We start from the raw sequence: 21605 nt of genomic DNA on the forward strand, positions 1-21605 counted from the left end.
TTGCATGATGAATAATATGATGTCATTCTGAATTAGGTATAAAGCTAAGCTCCAACACAAATGTGTATGTTGTGTATGAATCTACCAGTAACTTAATATCAATGATTTATGACTCAAACATACAGAGTCATTCAATCTTCAAATGACAAGAATATTTAGTGTAAAGGCAAAAGCGGCTGATTCATAAAAGAGCAGGTTCTAATTTTTCTAACTGACAAAATGACAAAATTTAAGTATTTCAATCAGCATTCTGCCAAAGCTGCAAAGCAAAATACTTATCCATCTTTGCTATCAAATTGCCATTTTTGGCTAAAAGTATTTTGCTTACATCTCTGTCAACCACATTACGGGCTTTTGTGCAATTTTAGTGTACATCAGATGATGTACATATGCGCAGTCACACATGCTGCGCACAGATGGATTAATTTTGCATTATTTGTTGTAGACATTGTTATGTCACAAAGGTTTTAAAAAGTATTTTGCTTCCATCTAGCTTGATAAATACAATAATTAGAAGTGATCTGCTAAGTAATGCAAAAAAGAAAATGTAAAGTAAAATAAAAATGCATTAATTGAATACCAGCCCTGTTTCTAAAGCACTCTATATAAACTATGGAATATACAAGTCTAGACTCTAACCCTGTAATAACTTTTGATGAGGCATTAAATGCATCATATGCACTATTTACAGCAAAAAGAATTGTCACGAAAACATCGTTTGTCAATCTATGGTAAAAACCAGTGCAGTGTGAAATGTTGTCTTTCAAAAATTTTAACTATATGCTTAGAAGTACTTAATAAAAGGTTATAATTGCACTGGCGCAAGGCTTGAATTCATTCTAGAAATATGATATCATTTAACCAACTGGCTGCATTTGGTTACATCACATTACATGTATTACTTACTGAATAAAAAAACTTTACTTTTATATAATTGTAAATAATGTTCATTTCATCAATTCACTGGCCGTATGCCACCTCTATATCAATAATGAGGTACATGTACACATGCACATATACACACAGAATTATTCAAAATTTCAGTCATTTCTATTGACTTAAAAAAACAACAAGAATATCAACGGACATAATACATTGCTGAATCGTGATTGTTATCTGGGTATTTGAAAGTAAATGTCATATGCATTGTGTTTCACCTGAATGATTCATTACTATCAAAATACTTAAAAATACCCCCAAAACAAACAGTGGGTAGTGGGAACTTTGAAGTGCATAATCACCATCAAATTGAGGGCTACTGAACAAATATCAAGGCATAAACATATTGTATTAAAAAAAATCATTTCAAAAACCAACATCAGTGTTTTTTTCTTACTTGAAATCCAGTTATCTCTTGGATTTAATTAAAAGCTATGCAAAAGTTCTACAAATACATTTCTTATGCATCTGTGACCTATTTCAGTTCAATGCTCTAAATCTACTTCAACTTATTTTAATCCAATAAAATAACTCTAATGAAAAATAAAGTCAAAATTTCCTTTCATTTTAAATGAATGAGTTAATCTAAATGAATGACAATAGATTTCCACAATGGGGAAGAAATTTGGTCATGGTCATCGGGGGGGGGGGGGGGGGGAGGGGGGTGTTTCACAAAGATTTAAGTATGATTTAGAGTCAATCGCACGTAAATGTCGAGTTGCTTGTGGAATAAAAGGCATGACCGCACTGGTCAGATTATGCAAAGAAGACCCCACTACTGCGTATTGATTAATGAGATTGCACGTTACATATCATGAATGTGTCGGCATTTAAGTGCAGCTCTTATGTCATACTTGTATCTTTGTGAAACCCCCACCCCCCTAGGTGTTTACAATATATGCAAAATTCCATCAGTCACATAGCGTGAGAGGGTTTTGGCAACAAGACTACATAACCTTGAAACTGGCGCAAATATTCATGCCTGAATGATACTTGTCATATAAGCCACAACAACAAAATGTACATGTATACTGATCTTTAAATTCACCACATACTCTCTGCTTATGACAATCAAGACACTGACAAGTTCAGCTGCACATTAAAGCTCCTTAAATTTATCTTCAATATTGACCAGAGGCCCAAAATCACCAAAAATCAGATATTTTGTACATACGAGGGTGGAATTACCTGAAAATACACTAATGACTCCGAATAGGCTTAAAGGGAGTAAATTACATGTACATGTACCTTAAATTATAGGAGACTGTGGGGTCTGAACTCAGATGACAGCCTTAAATTGATGTCTCTGGTTTATTAACAGTCTACCGACTGGGTGAGTTGCTTAAAGATTGGTCAGATATGATAAAGCAGACCCATGGTTTCTCACGATGAATCCTTGCACAACGAGTTGATCAATTCATTGAGCTGGCCACTTTTATCGGCATAAACATGGTGATCTGCTCCTTTAATTATCTGCAAGAAAATCGATAAATAATAATAATATGTCCATTTATATAGCGCAGTTACTATGTGCATATACTCAACTGCGCTTTGATACTTGGTATCATATTATTACCCCGGCTGTAGCTGAGCCGCCATATTAATAGGCGCTAAAGCGTTCAAGGAAAAATCCTACCGGGTTTATATAATAAACCCGGTTTATAAATATCAATTATATCAGGTTTGTAAAATTATAGATAAGGGAATTTCTTGTAGGTATGCCATGGTCAGATTTTTCAAAGCTGCCTCATTCTTTTCATATCAAATAAGAAAATGTTGTGATCAATAGAAATATCCTGATAAGGCCCTTACGTTTATTTGTTCAATTATACCCTAAATGTACGGAAGGGGGGGGGGGTCTCTCATAGTTCAACAATTTCGGTAAATGATAATGGACCACTATACCAATATGTGTTTAGGATAATATTTTACTTTCGAATTCTTCTTACTTTGTTTATTCTTACGTACACTTCATGTTTTTTACCTCTTTCATAATGTTTTTACCTTCTTTTCTTCTGACTTTCTGCTCCACTCCTTTCCTTCACTCTCCCTGTCTCTCTCTCTCTCTATCCCTATCCACCACCTCTCTCTATCTGCCTCTCCTCCTTCCCACCTATCTCTCTTACCTTTCCAAAATTCCACAACAATACCATGCTTTATCCGTATTATTTTTTTGTTATTATCTGTGTTATTGTTAGAATATTTTTTGTGTCTTTATTACCTTGTGAATACATCGCAATTCGGCCTTAGCCACGATGATGTCTTGATTTTTATTAATAAACCATTTATCTATCTATCAATACAAGTCTAGCATTTATGAAACCAAATTTATGACACTTGTGCGGCCAGTCTTTAAAACTCATGCAACATTTTGTACTCACCTGTCCCACCATTAAAATCAATTTTGAGAAGCTCTCCCTTTGGGTCCTGCCTCTGTCACTTCCCTTAAGCCAGTATTGGCGGGATACCTATGCTGTATACAAGGAACTACCGTTACTCCACACTTACCCTGACATCTACCCTGGAGTTAGGTCTTAACTGCTTCACCAGGCTCCCTCCAGTGAAGTCCATCCAGCTCCTTGAACCGTAGATCATACTGATGGGGATGTGGGCTGGCAATTCTCCTATCCTGTCTTCTAAGGGGTTCCTGGCCCAACCAACCTGCATGCTGATATCCTTGAAAGCTTGTTCGCCACTGCAGTTTGAGCAGAGAGAAATTGAAACAAGTTGAAATAGGGAAGGTAACGTAACAATGCCTGGTGAGGCTTTTAGAAGATTCCTTTTCTGTGTATTTTTCTCAATCATAAAGACTAGAGGGGCAGAGAAAATAAAACCATGCCCCTCCACCACCACCCACCGCCCCCCCCCCCCATCAAGAATCAAATAATGATAAATGTTTAAACTCAAAATATCTATGAAGGTGATTAATATCCGTCCTTTATGAGCACTGGAAAAAAACTGGGGAAGTAGTTTGGTCCGCAACAAGTTTTCCTGGGTTTTGGGCCATGTGTGGTACCATGGCAACATGATTTTGAACACACACACAAAATATGACTTGCAAATCTTTACCCCATGACAAATGTTTGTTCCAAATTTTATGAGAATCGGTTTAAAAAAGATTTCCAACGGACCAACTGACTGACCACCCTACCGACAGTAAACTGATTCGTATATACACCTTCAAACTTCGTTTGGCAGGGGGTATAATAAGAAAGATCAGAAAGATGAATACTTATGTAGTGATAGACATAAAATGGGATTAAAAAATAGTAATTTTTATCTAATGGCAGGTGAAATAAGAGGCTGTTCTCATTATGCTTTCAAGAACTAGTTTACTGGAAACCGATTCAGGAAACCAGTTTGGAAAATCGCTTTGCTAGTGTTCCCACTTGATCACAAGAAAGTGGTTTTCAAATCACTTCACGGAAAGTGATCTTGTTGCTATGGAAACACTCTCAGTAGGGTGACACTTTTCGCTCAATATTCAAAACTGCAGTGTGGGCATTCTACACCTGGAGTAGCGTGCTCAAAATGTGCGAAGATCGCTTCCCGAGGAACGGTTGTGTCCTCACTTACGCTAAAACCAGTTTAACGAGGCAAAGCGATCTTGAAAACTGCATCGTGAGGTGGTTTTCTGAACCGATTTGGAAGATCGCTTCCAAGACCACTTCAACCTTTCTCACTACACGTTAAACTAGTTTCCACTAAACTAGTTTTAGGAAGGTAGTGAGAATGGTGTCTAAGCAATTTTTTCAGAGACTTACGCTGGATACTGTGCATTGCAGTGGTAGATGTACTGTGAGATGCGATCATCACTGAAGAGCGATGAAAATTTCCTTCCAACAGTTTCTCCTCTTGCTTTTCTAATCAAATAAGGTCCTGAGAAATCATGAAAAGAAAAAAATATCTCATTTTAATCTCACTTGTGAGGACATAAGCTGGATAATGGAGTTTGAAACACTACTACATGTTTGTGTCCATACCTTAATTCAAAAGGTCTTTTGAACACTTTATCTAAAACTTACTTCTGTAAGATCCAACATATAGACATTAGATACATTATAGGTGACTGGTAAACTACCCTTCCTAAAAGAGGCAAGACAACTTCTTTCATAAAAACTAGTACTGGAGAATGAAATTCAGAAATTGGTACCAGTACAATAATACATGTAGGTTAGAAGGGTTTTTTTTTTTTACATAATGAAGGACAAAGCTATCAATATTTTGTACCCAGCAGTAGCAGATCAACGGGGCTGCCAAGTAAAACTAATAATGACCTAAATTTTGGAGATAAACCCTCTTTTGTGCTTTTCAAATTTCTCGGGATCAAAAATGCCTTCATTTTTCTCTAAAAACCTTTTTTTTGCTTGTCAAATTTCTTCAGATCATAATGACCTTCATTGGTAGTGAAACCTTTTTTTCTTTTTTTGCTTGCCAAATTTACACCAGCACCCCCTGTAAAGGAAATTGTTCCCAGGGCCATGGGAAAATGCTAGATCCGCCCCTGCCAAGGGTTGACTCAAAGCAAAGCAAGAGGTATACCTAGTGGCCCTGCAGCCCTTATCGTTGACAATGGATTGAAGGAAAGTGCAATGGTTCCTACGATGCGAGCCCAGTAAGGCAGCTCCAACTTCTCCTCCTCGTCTCTCTTGACCACACCCCAAGGATCTAGGAGAACTAGGTGCTTCACCCTCTCAGGGTGGGCCAGGCTGTATGCCGATGATAGGAAACCACCCAAGCTATGACCAATCTGGAAACATCAAGATAAAGAATACAATGTTACAGGGCATGGTTTACATCCACATGCTTTATCTAGCTTACTCTTGATTTTACCCTTTCAATACATATCCAAAAAGACCAAATGAACAAGATATATGTGCATGGATAGAAAGGCACCAAACAGGCATTCAGAATACATTGTGCTGTACAGCATGTCTATAACTTTTGAACAACTGAGGCAATATCTTCAAGATAAGCAGCAGAGCCCTTTGAAAACTATAGCACCAGATGAAGAAAGGATTACATTAGATGCTCTTCTAGATCTAAATTTTCAAATTTTTTTGTTCTCTACGTATTTAGGAAGCATTATTTGGTATCCATGTTGCAGAACTTAACATATTTTTTAATGTCGTAGTTGCTCATTTCAAAGACCTTAATCATCATTAAAGGACATCCTTGATATTTCTTGATATTTCAATCTGGGTTCCTCTTTCCATGTTCTTTTTTCTTTTATCTATTTATTTTATATTAAAAATTATTCTGATAATCTAGTTAGAAGGCACAATCTATACTACTACACTGACAACTTTGATTAAAAATAAATCCTCCAAAACAGTGTTGTTGTTGAACTAGTCTACAAGATTATTTGTTGACCATATCACCACCGCAGGAGCAGTCCACATTTCCCTGTCAGATATTTTGAAAGATAAATCTTACCAGGATCATTTTCTCTAAGCCCACAGATTTCCTCCATTCCTCGATGGATCGGACAAACTCTGCTTCAGCAGCCTCTGCTCCGAATGGAAACTTGGGGCGTGAGCTGCGTCCGAACCCCATGACGTCTATGGCATAGACAGGTCTGTTGACTGCCAGCCCTTCCAAGTTCATTACCCAGAGTGCAACGCCACTAGCGAAACCGTGGATGAGGACATAAGGTGTCTTGGTTGAATTGGAAGGGTTCATCTCCAGCGTTCTGATTTGGTTCGCTCCATCGTCGATATCCGCAAAGAAAGATTTGTATGGCACAGTTAGACCTAGGGCAGAAGGGTATTCAGGTAGTTAAAAATGAAAAAGTAGTAGGCACAACAAGTTTAATACTTTTCATTTTACAGGACCATAAATTCAAACAGGGATCTTGGGCCCTTGAGAAATGACTCTTCTAGAAAATTACATCAGCTTATTATTAATATCATGATAGACTTGTGATAATAATAAGACTCTTAGACCTGACGAAATAAAATGTTTTTAAATACAGGAATATGAGTAGATACATGTACATCCTCAGATGAAAGTACATTGGTCTGATGGAGTGGGCTCTATCGTTTCTCTGACATTTAGATCACGATTCATGACCTGCATAAGTCTACTTGTCATTCGTTAATGACTTTGTGATTTAGGATAAAATAATCATAAATCATTCATGCAATCTATATCATCTTTATTTTGTATAGATTGCACAAACTACAATGACCTGAATTTACAAGATGATTGCTTTGAACTTTAAACTACACTTGGGACCTGCTTCTGAGCCCCCAACCCTATATAATTTTTTTCTTTTATCTATTTCTTTTATTTATTTATCTATTTATTTATTTACTTATTCATTTATTTATTTATTTCATGTATTTATTAATTTATTCATTTGTTTGTTTGTTTTAATTTTTTTTTGAGGGGAAAGGATCTGTGTGTACCTAAGCACATATTCCACTGAGACTGAGAATGACAGAATGGACGAAAGCAATTATGATTAAGTCTTCTTTAAAACTTCCAGTTAGTCATGAGATTGAATTTTGGAAGAAAAATAAAGCAACTGAAAATTCAGGAATCAAGAGACTGATAAGATTGTAAATTACCCAAAGTCTAAAGTGAGTTACATGCACTGATACATATATGCAGGGATACAGTTGAATGATCCACTGGAACAATTTTTGATCATAGCTTGAATAATATAATTACATCGCATAAAAAAACCTTAAATATTCATGGTTCTTGCTTTCATTTTTTTAACCAACAGGATTTTAAATGTTCAACTTACAGCCAAGAATTTTCTCCTCTGCTTTTTCTAGAAGCTTCGCTGATGTAGGACTCCACCTCGGCATCCATCGATATAAAAATCCTTCACTGGAAACATTAAAGATATGAAAAATAAAAGCCAAAGTAGAGGTCACTACGGAACTTTATTGGGTATGATTTCTACGGAAGTTAGGGAGTTTAAATTCAATTTTAGATATATAGTTCAGAAAAAATTATTTGATTGGCCCTCTCTGAATGTAATCATGATATGATGGGAGAAAAAATAAACTCTAGATGAGAACCAAGGTGGCTGTCCAAATATTACAATTGCAGTGCATGGTTCAGTGTCTCTCCTCAACATTGCAGTGCAGTGTCACTCCTCAAAAGGAGTTGTCATGCTATTTCATTCTAACTTTATCAAAATTAGAGTAAGATAATCCATTCAAATATTGAATTTCCATAGTTTTTATAGTATGCAAGGGGGAGGGGGCCACTCTGCCCCCCCCCCCCCCCCGACATGCAAAGGACGTATTCCTGCTCCCCCTGACGAGCATGAAACACTTTTTCTGCCCCCCTGACTAGCTTGAAGACCTTCTTTTTTTTTTTTTTGCTTGTCAGTCGCATCATTGCTTGAATATTCGCTATTTGTGTTGAACAATGCCTCGGAAATTAGCAAAAATATGAATAATCTATTAAAAGAAAGAAAATTTTGGCATTTAATATGGTGATATTGGGAACTACCGTTCACTTCATACCACAGCGCTTTATTCAGTCACACGCACAGTTCCCTATTTCCACCTCCATTCACTTTGTACACAATAACACAAGTGCGCATATACAAATCGACGAGTGGTTCCCGAAACCATGATTTTGCCAAAATTTTGAAAGCTTAAGGAAAATCCTTCAATAACACGCATCATAGTAACGACACCTTTTCCTGACCCATGTCACGCCTAACTAACGGTACATTTATGGATGGTACATTTTGGATGGTACGTATATATCGGTATATGTGCATTGCCATTGGTACAAATATACCCACTTGTTGTGTGTGTGGTCAATCGATTTTTTAACATCCATTTGGATTTGGAAAAAGTAAAAAGCTCGCCTCAAGCATGAAGAAAAGTTATTTAAGGCCAAATTCTATTTCTAGATACATTTTTTTTAGTTTTAGACGAAGATTTGACAATAATAATGGAGAAGAAAATTAATGCCAATTACAGTAGATTGCAACTACTGAATTTTTATTTTTTGTGTATATCCAAAGACAAAAAAAACAGGCTTTAAAAATGCCAAAAGGTGTCCGACCCCCCCCCCTCTTAATTACAACACGAACTCGAACTTGCTTCTAACTACTATACAGCGGCGCAGAGCTACCCCGCGACACAGACAGGCCCAGCGCCCGTAACTTACCCGTCATCATTCCGCCTCAAACTGCATGATCTTCGGCAAATCCGCCTTTCGTTTCCGTTTTCTATCGTCATTTCTCTCTTCTTGTCACTGCTTGTGCTCAAGTCTGGTTCTTGTACTGATTCTGTAGTTGTCATCTTTACGAAAAATAGTCTGAATCCACCAAATTTAGTAATTTCAGGATCGATTGCATAAGCAGCCAAAACTGCAAGTCATTCTAAAAAATTACCGGTGTCTATACTGCGGCCATGAATGTAAACAATATATGACGTCATAATGTATTTTTAGCAGTTTGTAATTCCGCAGCGAATGTTTGGAATTGTTCATTAAAGAATACGAAACATAAAGAAGTTAGGAAGGATCCCGAATGCTTGAATAACGTTTTCATTTTCCCAATTGAACATGGGAAAATTTTATGCCTCGACTTATCTGATATTTTTTTCAGATTCAGCAAGAAAACCACATCATTGCGAACAATGGCCCCATATCTTGAAAAATTAGCACATTGAGATCGCTGCCAAATTTTCAGCTTCTAGACCTACTTTGTGTCTATTGAAAGAGGAAACTTAAAGATAAAACATTGTCCACTCCTACAAAAAAGATTCAGTGTCAACAAGAAAAATTAAATTAGCATAATAATGAAAATTCGATCCACATGCATTGTTACACATCATTTATTATCAGGAGAAAATGCAACAAGTTATTTTTTTTCTTTTGAAAAAAATATCAAAAAGTATAGTGGATGACGTCAAAGGTAATTCCCTCATTATTTTGCACCATGACCAGTATGTGCATATAAATGTTTTGTGAAATTATGCAAAAATGTTTATATCATAACTTTCTTATTTTGCATCCGTAAAACTGTCAGCATTAAGCTGCCGGATTTGATTTTTTAATCAAAATTATTCGAATTGACCTTTTGGGTGCAATTCGATTTAGAAAATATTATAAAAGGGGGCCTGTATGCTTTGCTTTTTAAAATCTCTTTCCTCTTAGATTTTATATAGTTATTGCATTGTACAAATCGATGTAAATGGTTATGTTGCATTAAATAAATTGGATTACCCTTGTAAATATGCAAAGATTGACAGAGGAAACGAATTAGATTGAATTGAATTGAATTGAAAAAAAAATCACGGTTTCAGTTTCTTAATGAAAGGGGCATGTGAAAATATATAAAGCTCGACCAGCAAGCGAAGCGAGTAAGTAATATAACCTTCAATTAACTGAAAATATAGTGTTATGAAATATTTTGATATAATATCCAGAAAATTATTTCATTACAGTTTTTTCAATCATTTCCTTATATAATTTTTCGGTCGTGGAACTTTTTTTTTTTTTGGGGGGGGGGTACGCCATGCAGTGATTGGTTTATCATGATACAGCAGTTTTGTAGCTTATCGCGACTTTACAAAACCAAAACTTTTTTTTAATCCATAACTAAACTGCATCAACATGTTTTGTTTTTGTGTTTTTATCAACCTACTTTGGTATAGGCATGCCCTTTCTAAGAATTCGATTAAAAAAAAAAGAATTGACCAAAATCATGATCCTGTCCTATTCAAAAGGACGGTCGTGTGGTCCAGTGGTTAGAGCATTGACTCATAATCGCAAGGTTGTGAGTTCGAATCCCAACTCTTCCATTGTCTCCACTTTGATAAAAAGGCCCAAGAGTGATATCTGTCGTCTATTACGTCAGCCACTATGACTGATTAACCTAGACGTAAAATGTTTCCAAGGTAATTGGTTATATACCAGCTTGGCGTTTACCAGCAAAAAATGCTGTCCTGCCGAGTTCCTACGGGAGTTACCACAAACAGAAATACAAACAGAAAAGAAAGTCTATGCACGCACCATTCAATAAATGAATGGATAAATAAATGAAATATCAAACAGATAAAATGATGTTTATATTCAAATAATTATTAGCTTATCTATACCGGTTGATTTTATGCAAATTTTATTTTCCCAGAGTAGAATGGCATTCATAATCATCAATGTTTGCCTATTATAATCCAATAAACATCAGAGGTGGATCCAGGGGGTGTGAAGACCCCCCCCCCTCCATTCGACGGCGCCAGAACAAAAGGAGGGGAGAAGAAAAAAGAACATGAAAGAAAAAAGGGAACAATAACAGAAAAAATGAAGAAGATAATAGGAGGAACGAAATTTCATATTTCAAGACAAGGGAAAAAATTGGAAAAAAGAGACAATATTTTCGGCCACTTAAAGAAAAATTTCACTCGCGCTTCGCGCTCCCATTCCGTGTAATAAGATACACATCCTGCTCAGGCCCTATCCAGGATTTTCTATAAGGGGGTTCCGAATGATAAAGAGTAAACCTTTGTATAGGCTGCATCAGTTCCGTCCCCCGGGACATGTATTCAGACCTGAAAAATGAACACTCAGAACAATTTGTGTAATGGTGATCAGCTGCGTATCTAGGCCCTATAGTAAACAATATACGAGCGCGAAGCGACAGATGAATACTGACCTGAAAAGAAGAAAAGGGTCCTGTTCAGGATGGTTTGCAGTGACTCGTGAGAAGGAAACATGTCTCGCCTACCAACATGGGCGGAAAGCCCATGGGGACGCGCCCCCCCCCCGACTGTAAATAGTAAGGGGACACAATATCAAATGTTCCCCCTACTATTTCCGTCTGTTATGATGGAAAGAAATACATCATTCAAAATCGGAATAAAACATGTATTTTGGCCGAAATGACCTTACATTTTGGGTGATTACCGTTTTTTTTTTTTTTTTTTTTGCTTGTCAAATTTTCCAGCCTCTGGTCCCCCTACCTTTGGGGAACATTTATTGTGTTTATTAAGTTCCGCATTCCGTCCCTTGAAAAAAAATTTGTCTATAGACCACTGTGGTGATGAACCACACATTTTTCCCCCTACATGGAGTCTGTCACTCAACATTTTGCATGGGAATATTTTTATGCTCAGTGATAACTCAACGAATACTATCACTAACACACACTCATTATGGTCATGGAACCTATCAGGTCCTAATCTTTAAAAAGGGGAAATTTGAATAAACATTTCAAATTTGGGCAGGGCCGAGGTCCTTAGAGGGAAGGCGGGGGCGTATTGGGGGCAACGGGGACACGATAGGGATATACGGCGTTACGTTGACAAAATTTCGCGTATTCATTTATTGTTACGTCATTAAATCTCACGCACCTAGTTGCTGGGCTACTATTAACTGGCAATCAAAATATTGGGATTTGATCACATTATCATTGACTATATAGAATATCACTTGCGTGAGATTTCTCTGTCGATTATTTTGGCTAATTTGTTGACGATTTCGTTTACAATATGGGTTGTCTACAAGTTAAACCTTGTAAAAATACCCGGGAGAGTAGCAATACACCTCCAAGAGGATTTGGTGTTAGGAAGAAGGGCGGCAAGGGACAATACCGTAAAAAGGTATATATTAAAAATCATAATCAATGTGATTGATGCATGTCAAAAACTTTCGTAAAGGCCGAACAAAATAATGAAGCCCCACCCCCCATTAGCTTTCATGAACAATAATCTACATCTAAATGGAATTATTTATTCTGAAAGAAATATTAATAGAGATGTGGAATGTCCCTAAAATACTGAAAATTTATTAAGGCCATGCTTCTTTAGTAAGGTTTTATCAGGTTCATGATGAAAATGGTGCTAATTGAAACGAAAAGTAGACTAAAAGCAAAAAATTGGAAATGGATTTTCCCTCCCTCCTTCTATCCCCACCCCCCCCCCCCCCTCTCTCTCTCTCTCTTTATCTCCTCTTCACTATCTTATTCTTACTTATAATAGGCCAACATCTTTACCATGTCTACTTTTTTTCTCCTACTTTTGTCTATGTTTATTTTCGATGACACAGTGGCACAGTTTTCTGCCTTTCTTTCAGTCATTGCCCCCTCCCTCATTCATTTGACTTTCTTTATCTTTATTTACCACCTTCATCCTTCTAACTCATGATAACTATATTTCCGTTGCACCCAGCTGACTATTTTAATCGTCAATTTAACTAGTTTGTTTGAGAGCGTATAGATCAACCATTAAAAATTGGCTCATTACATCAATGTTGATTGAAGAGGATGTATTTTTGTTTACCAAGATTCCTCCATAAGCAATTTGACATACCAAATGTATTTTTATTTTTTCTATATATACCAGTGGACGGGGGTAGCAGGGCCACACCCTCCCCGTTATGATCATTGTCCAGGGAAAACAAACGATTCGTATTATATGAGGAAGGTAAATATTTTGTGTCTATTTCTATCCATCCCATGCAAATTAAAATGCACTTTCTTCTTGTCTTGTTTTTGTTAATTTGATTATAATATTTTATTTTCTTAATTTAACATCGTTTTCATTCCTAAGTATGAGGGCTATGATTGAATTATTATTGTAAAATGCTAAAAGAGAAAGGAAAACACAGAAATCTATGCAAATAAGTTTGAAAGGATAGTTGTTTGATTTCAATTTAAACGATAACCGTACTGTATACAAAATGATGATTTGGAAGGATAGGTGTATGGCTTAGCTGATGGAAACTGTAAATGTAAAAAAAAAACAGCAACAACATGGTGTATTAGGTCTATAATGTCTTCAGAAGAATGTACATTAAGGCAATTCAATTTTTCATGATTTTTACGTTTTCAATGATATTTCAAATGTTTTGATCCTCTTGAGACTTTTCACCAATACTTTGATGAAATCTGTTCCAATATGCATAGTGGGCCAAAGCAGACGGCACCAGGTTGACCCGACCACGACCACCTGGAGCACCGATGACTTGGGGTATGGATAGAACGCCACTGCAGACACCTACCAGCACCCCTGAAGGATCAAGCACCTCGGAGAAAGCACCCATTGGTCCGGGACGGTCACCGACGCCTTTGAGTGTTTGCACCAGTATTACCAGTGAAGAGGGAGACACTGCTAAGGGTTTCGATGGAGGAGGGAAGGGGGTCTGCTGCCCAGATACGTCTTTGACGACAAGTGCACAGAGGGTAAATGTCAATGAACATAAATTAAGATCTTATCGTCATGGAATTTAGAGAAACAGGAGAAAAAATTCTAACTTAAGTTTCTGATTCGGCTGATATAATTTGTTGTTTCCTTCTGGTATATCCTGCTGGAGTAAACACTGTGTGATCACATAGTGGACTATGTGAAAATATTATTCACACTGTTGAAATGCTCAGATTCAAAAGTGTGAAGATACTTTAAAACTGTGGACATCTCGATAGTGTGACTTTTCATAGCGTGTTCACGTGGTTGACTGTTAACAGTGTGAAAGTGATTTCACATTGTGTTCCACACTATGTCCTTTCCAGTTAGAATATTTTAGTTATTTCATATTATCGACAAAAACAGAAATTCAAAAGAAATACAGAAATACATAGAGTTTGTTTCGGAATAATATATTTGGAGTAAATTCTCTGGGGTGGTGTGCCAATGCTGTTGATTATTTTATGTCAACTTGATTAGCTTCTGATATTTTTTTCCCTTCATATTGCTCAGTAAGGTTAAAATTACTCAGGAATTTGATTTCTTTCCTTTTGTTTTATTATTTCCCTCAGCTATTAATCCACTATGAGGACATCATTCCCTTCTAAAAAAATCCCAATGTTTACAACTTTTCAATTATATATATGTGTGTTTGCAATCTGGCTTCTCCTGTGAATAGAATGCTGCACGAGTAGTTTTGCGACGTCTTTACGATTTGAACACGGCTTTCATCATGGCGATCGATCAACACCTGATGAATCAACAGCAACCAGGAGAGAACGATGAGTTGGAGAATGATGAGGAGAAGGAGGAAGACGTGGATGTCTCGCAAAAGGTATGAGAAAATTTTCTTTCTAATATCATCATTGACTGATTATCGACAATTTGTTTTTTGTGTTTTTTGTTTTTTTTTAGCCCTCCAAGGCTTTTTATTGAAGTAAAAATAATCACAATCAATAAATAAACTCAACAACAACGATGCTTCACAATATCCCTCAAAGATAAAGAATGAAGACTAGTGACCTTGTTAAACAAACCCGAAATAGAAGAAAATGTTTAATTTTTATCAAAAAAAACCTAAGCTTGTAAATGTTCTTTTTGCCTTAGACATAGTATTACTACCAGAAACGTCAAGATGTTATCTCGACTTCGGGAGAGCGATTCATCTCTCATTTTGTCTCATAATTTGCCAAATTTTATAACTTTCCTTATAATCTTGGATAAAACATATTTTGCCCGATAAAACATCCGACAACTCCTGCTATGAACATGATGAAACGCTCACTTAATTACACATATTCATCCGAAGATGAATATTTTATTTTGTTCTCTTTTTATGAGTTTTGGAGGGGGCCTGAGGGCGATTATGATTGAGTTCACGTTACACAAATTCTGACGATTTCAGTGGCGGATCCAGAGGGGGGCGCCCCGGGCGCGCGCCCCCCCTATTTTCGCCGGATTTTTTTTTTTTTTGATGGTTATATTTACTGGATTGGTACAATGTAGTCAATTTCAAGGGCTAGATCTAGTCAAAGCTAAATTTTAACTTACACTCATGGCCATTGTGTTCGCACAAATGCACCTCTGTCATACTGTATTGCAATATGTAAATTCCGGAATTCCAGGGCGCGCAAGTCGATTGGTTGGAAAGTTGCACCACTTGTAATCGGGAGTTGCAGTGCAGTGAGTCACTGACCAGTGTGAAGATGTTGGATTGGATATCATTTTTTCCCGAAATTTTGTGTTTTTTGTAACATGCGTTTGTCCGTCTTTATGGCAAATACATGTAAATTGTAAGTACAGATCGCGAGAGAAAGTGTCAACGATGCGAATGATAATGTCTATCCCGAGATTATTCTTCACTCAAAGATGAAGCCCTATATCGGGCGCCACGTGCGCAGCATTATCATTCTGCCTTGGTCATGTACGTTTTCACTGAAATGTATAGGTCAGACATATTTGTATTTAATGTAAACTAACTTTTACACTTTCTGGTAGATTCAGAGGCATATTATCCAGGGCGCCCCAACTAAGTTTCGCCGAAGCAATCATTCCAACGAAATATCAAGGAGCAAAATTGTATATTCTCAATCACCAGTCGACCCCACTCCGCGTTTGCTGTGTATAGGCAGCTATATGTCAGCGTAAGGAGCGAAGATTTTATGTGACGGGGGGGGGGGGGGGTTGGGGGGGAGAATAAAAATACTTTCGTGCTGGGGAAAAACGTCCCGAGGACACATTGTGTATTGTTAAAAAGTAGAAATTGTGACATTAACCCCCCCCCCTTACCCCATTTTTAATGTTTGATAATCTATAGGTTTGCTGATTACAATATATCTTTAAAAAAAATTGCCAGGAAAATCAAAAAAAAGTTTTAAAAATCTAGGGGGGACGACCTCCCCGAAATATTTGAGGGAGAACACGTCCCCCGTCCCCCCCCCCCCCGATCGCATTTCCCCCTCCCGGCCTGATGTGTTCCTCCGCGCACACAATGTAAATACACAAATGACAATAAACAGAATGGATTATTCGGAAATTATCGATTACAAGTCTCAGTTTCTTATCATTTAAATTTGACGTTTCAATCACACGATGCAAGCAAGTGAAGAGCCTTTGCCAAATGTATGTTTTGAATGACCGCTTATACGGTGTGTGACTTTTTTTTTTTTTTTTGCTTGTCAATTTATTTTCCTACCTCCCCCCTAAAATTTTTGGGTTGAGAACCTTTTTTTTTTTTTGGCTTGTCAAAATTTTTTGGGTTGTCCCCTCCTAAAATTTTTTGCTTCCGCCGCTAATGGTCAGTATGTGTCTTTTATTCATGAAGTTACAGTGATTTAAGTGTGCATTTTTCTTCTAAAGGTGCTCTCAAAATACGACTTTTGGACATGATTTTTTGAAAAAGTCCTTGCCGTGGGAGGGGGGTATCCCCCCTCCCACAACCCTCCCCCCGCTCGGTCGCTTCGCTCCCTCGCCGCTGGCGCCCCCCCCTATTTCAAAATCCTGGATCCGCCCCTGGATTTTATGGTAAATAAAACCCGCAATTCTGAGGAAATCTAACTCTGAATGATTGCATTAATAGTCGAATGGAAGGAGGATGCGAGGAAGGAGGAATAGAAAGAGAAGGGGAAAGAAGGGATTCCGACAACCGAATGGATCTTCTTTCATCACGATGACGTACGATGACCAGATCGAATCCTGGCTCAACGACATCATGACGGAGGTCGTCGAGGAAATCGAAGCCGATCTCTTGGTCGCCTACATGCTGGCTGATCTCGATGCCTGTCGAAAATGCGCAGATGAAAGAGGTTAGTTGAAGGTGAAACCTCGTTCACTAGAGGGCTTTGCTACTGGAAATGATTATATAATTATTTAAAGTATAATACCTCGAATTCTCTTGTACACTAAGAAGCCTGCAGTTTAATTGTAGCTCTACCATTTCCCTTGTTTCTACCGGGGTATAATGCGTATTTTTGGTGAGAACTTGGGTTAGAATAAAATTTCAGTCTGGTAATTTTCTTTGATGCTATCTTGAATATTTTCTTTTTTCTACTACTAGTATTCAGTTTTAGATACCTGTGGACCTCACCGAGTTATTCAAATATGATTTGAAGGGTGTACAAACATTCATATTTAAAACCACAATTGATATTACATCAACAAAATTATGCAGATGAAGGTGTGCAATAAAACATTCCTGTACAATAAAAGTCATTTCCGTCAAAAATATAGTTGAATGGTACTTCATTTGCAATCTGTCATGTCGTTGTCAGAAGCCGGGATGCCGCCAACCCAAAGCCTCCAAGAATGAGGGTATGGAGGAAGGGAATCTGCATCTTGGCCGGAATTGTACATCTATTGGCAAGAATGGCTGTCCACTATCATCACCTGGTCATGGAGCCTTCGTTCGATTCAAGCTATCAAACCGATCAAGCAAGAAATGATTGGATAGACATAGTGACTCCTACCAGGTCATTTAGGACGAAGAGAACATAATAAAGGTGAATAAGGCCTAACATAATCACACAATTGGTATTACGCGAGGGTTATACTTAAAAAATACGACACATAATAATATAATGCATGGTGCTGAATATGACGACGATGAAATTAATGATAATGATGATAAGGAAAGAATAACAAATATGAAAATAATAATGATAGTAATAATAACAGCAACAAAAGTGGCGTATAGATCGGGGGCGGGGCTTAAGTCACTGCCCCTGAAATTTCCACGATCATGGAAAGATGAAGGAAAAATAAGTATAGGTAATGATAGAAAGGGGAAAGGAAAAGTAATAATATTGCGTATTTATTTTCAATAATATGTAAAAGTTTATTAAAAAAATTGACTTTTATCATGAGAAAGCTAAAATTTTAATTAGCTTGCACGCATTACTGGTTCGAATTTTCATCATTTCATTTGAAAGAAAGTTTGCCCCCATACAACATGTTTTGCCCACTTAAAATGTTTGGCGCATTGCGCCAATAACAACAACAACTAATAGAAATAATATATTTTCTTCCCAACAGAAGATGACTAAAACGGACACAAAGATCAGAGAGCTTGTCCTACTAAAGATGACAGTCCAACAAAGGTGTACCCTATGTTCTAAATGAAGAAACACCAGACAAACTGTCTACTGAAGATGACAATCCAAATAGAGGTGTACCCTGACTGGTGTTCTGAATGAATAAACACCAGACATCAACATCAGACATTCTGTCTACTGAAGATGACAGTCCACACAGAGGTGTACAATGATTTGTTCTGAATGAATATACACCAGACCTCAACACCAGGCATGCTGTCTACTGAAGGTGACAGCCCAAACAAAGGTGTTCCATGACTGATGTTCTTAATGAATCAACACCAGACACACTGTCTATATAAGTTGACAGCTCAAACATAGGTGTACCATGGTTGCTGTTCTGAACAAATAAACACCAACACCAGACAAGCTGTCTACTAAATATGACAGCAAATAGTGGTAGGCTACACTATGACTGATGTTCTGAATGAATAAACACCAGACAAGCTGTCTAATGAAGATGACAGTCCATACAGAGGTGTACCCTGACTGATGTTCTGAATGAATAAACACCAGACAAGCTGTCTACTGAAGATGACAGTCCATACAGAGGTGTACACTGACTGATGTTCTGAATGAATAAACACCAGACCTCAACACCAGACAAGCTGTCTACTGAAGATGACAGTCCAAACAGAGGTGTACCCTGACTGATGTTCTGAATGAATAAACACCAGACATCAACACCAGACAAGCTGTCTACTGAAGATGACAGTCCAAACAGAGGTGTACCCTGACTGATGTTCTGAATGAATAAACACCAGACATCAACACCAGACAAGCTGTCTACTGAAGATGACAGTCCAAACAGAGGTGTACCCTGACTGATGTTCTGAATGAATAAACACCAGACAAGCTGTCTAATGAAGATGACAGTCCAAACAGAGGTGTACCCTGACTGATGTTCTGAATTAATAAACACCAGACAAGCTGTCTACTGAAGATGACAGTCCAAACAGAGGTGTACCCTGACTGATGTTCTGAATGAATAAACACCAGACAAGCTGTCTACTGAAGATGACAGTCCAAACAGAGGTGTACCCTGACTGATGTTCTGAATGAATAAACACCAGACCTCAACACCAGACAAGCTGTCTACTGAAGATGACAATCCAAAGAGAGGTGTATCATGACTGATGTTCTGAATAAATAACCACCAGACACCAACACCAACCTACAGGTGTACCATGACTGATGTTCTGAATGAGTAAACACCAGACATCAACACCAGACAAGCTGCCTACTGAAGATGACAGTCCAAACAGAGGTGTACCATAACCATTATAAAAAATTAAGTACTTTAAATTGCTAAAAGAAAATGAGTTTTGATCGAGAATGGGAAGGAAGCTAAATATAGAAAATGTATGCAAATAATTATTTCAACAGAATTAAAGATTGTCTTTTTCTATTCTTAATTATTATTTGGATGTCTCTTACCTTTATTAGTATTCTAATTGTTCGTTCAAAACAGTATCATAATTACCCCTGCCCTGCACTATCTACGCTTACCATTTAAGCTAATTTCAAATGCAGTGGCGTATCTATCAAAAACGGCAATCCGGGGCAAGTGGTAAAATCGCACCCCCTTATAATATAGTAAGTACACTAAACACACTACCAGTAATTTTCATCCATTATTAAGCAAAGAAGGTCGGGGAACCGAATATTTTATTACTTCGGTATTTATGTATATATTTTTTTCAGTGTAAAAATGCATACTTATCTATTTCATACCAAATACACATATATCAGTCACCTGACTTAATATGAGCACGCTTTATATGTCATCATTATTTATGATAATAAATTATGAAAAGGCCCTAAATCATGTGATCATTTTTTATCAATCATAAATATAATAGTTATCTAACTAAACAATAATATTGACATGATTGATGCAAGCGCGAGCTGAAATAAAAAATCGGCAAACTTTGGATCCGCCCCTGCATGTGCATTGAAATGATGATGATGATGATGCATGATGATAACAACAACAATAATAATGATAATAATGATGAGGATGATAATGATAAAATAATAATAATAAAAATAATGATAATAGTATATAGTAGTAAATAATAATAATAAAATAATGGTGATGATTGTGATGGTGATGATGATGATGATAAATAATGATAATAAATATAATACTACTAATAACATTATAACATAATAAATGAAATAATCATCGCCATTATTATCACTAATAATTATGAAGATATAAATGATAACAACAATAAACATAATTGAAATTGAAAAGTAATAACAACAACCATGATAAAGAATCGAACTTCAAATTTGCTAAATGAAAAAAAAAGGGAAGCTGGAATTCACTTTCATAAACCAGGGATGTGTTAGAAAGGATAGAATGAACCAGCCTGCTTTAAACCCATTTAACGAGCCGACAACAAGATAATGTATTTAAAACAGATGTTTCAACATGTTCAACAACAACATTCAGATGTGCAATAATATAGGAACATTTTTTTTTCAGGCGACAGTTTCTCGGAGCAACAAGATAAAATCGGAATCCAATTGGCTTGTCCAGTAAATGATAATGCATGTAGTACATTTTGTGGGCATTATGGGTATCAGAGAACAAAAAGAGCCATAATTCGACTAATATTAAAAGTTAGTTACCTCAGATTCACGCAAGAACACGCATAAAAAAAATACTGTACAAATTATGTTCATCATTATACATCTTTCATAATGAGTAAGCACTAAAATGGCGCAAATTGTCAGAAGATGATGAAATTAGTCAGTTTTAGTCAGTTTTAAAAATTTTATATGTCTTTTTTTCACGAATCTTTTGTATTACTTTGGCATAAAATATCACAAGGACTTTTATTTTTGTTGTCCAAAACTTATTTAAATTTGCTAAAGAAATTGATTCAAACCAATGCTTCTAGAG

At 36.8% G+C, this 21605-nt stretch overlaps 1 protein-coding gene across 1 annotated transcript; it reads right to left on the reverse strand.

Annotated features, from left to right (window-relative positions):
- Positions 1-2236: 2236 nt before the first annotated feature.
- LOC121409420 (1-acylglycerol-3-phosphate O-acyltransferase ABHD5-like) lies at positions 2237-9301 on the reverse strand. The gene is made up of 7 exons (XM_041601357.1): positions 9085-9301; positions 7694-7779; positions 6376-6692; positions 5482-5689; positions 4704-4818; positions 3448-3634; positions 2237-2412 (listed from the first exon to the last, which is right to left on the reverse strand). Exons 1-7 carry the CDS (start codon positions 9216-9218, stop codon positions 2323-2325), a joined length of 1137 nt encoding a protein of 378 aa, XP_041457291.1. The 5' UTR covers positions 9219-9301; the 3' UTR covers positions 2237-2322.
- Between the last annotated feature and the right edge of the window lie 12304 nt (positions 9302-21605).

The sequence above is a fragment of the Lytechinus variegatus genome, chromosome 2, assembly GCF_018143015.1.
Source record: "Lytechinus variegatus isolate NC3 chromosome 2, Lvar_3.0, whole genome shotgun sequence".
NCBI lineage: Eukaryota > Metazoa > Echinodermata > Echinoidea > Temnopleuroida > Toxopneustidae > Lytechinus > Lytechinus variegatus.

Coding starts and splice junctions, on each gene's coding strand:
- LOC121409420 (XM_041601357.1), bottom strand. CDS start 9,218: ATGACAACTACAGAATCAGTACAAGAACCAGACTTGAGCACAAGCAGT. Junction 6,693..7,693: donor AGAGGAGAAAATTCTTGGCT/GTAAGTTGAACA, acceptor CTTCTGCCCTAG/GTCTAACTGTGCCATACAAA. Junction 4,819..5,481: donor AAGGGCTGCAGGGCCACTAG/GTATACCTCTTG, acceptor ATGATTTCTCAG/GACCTTATTTGATTAGAAAA.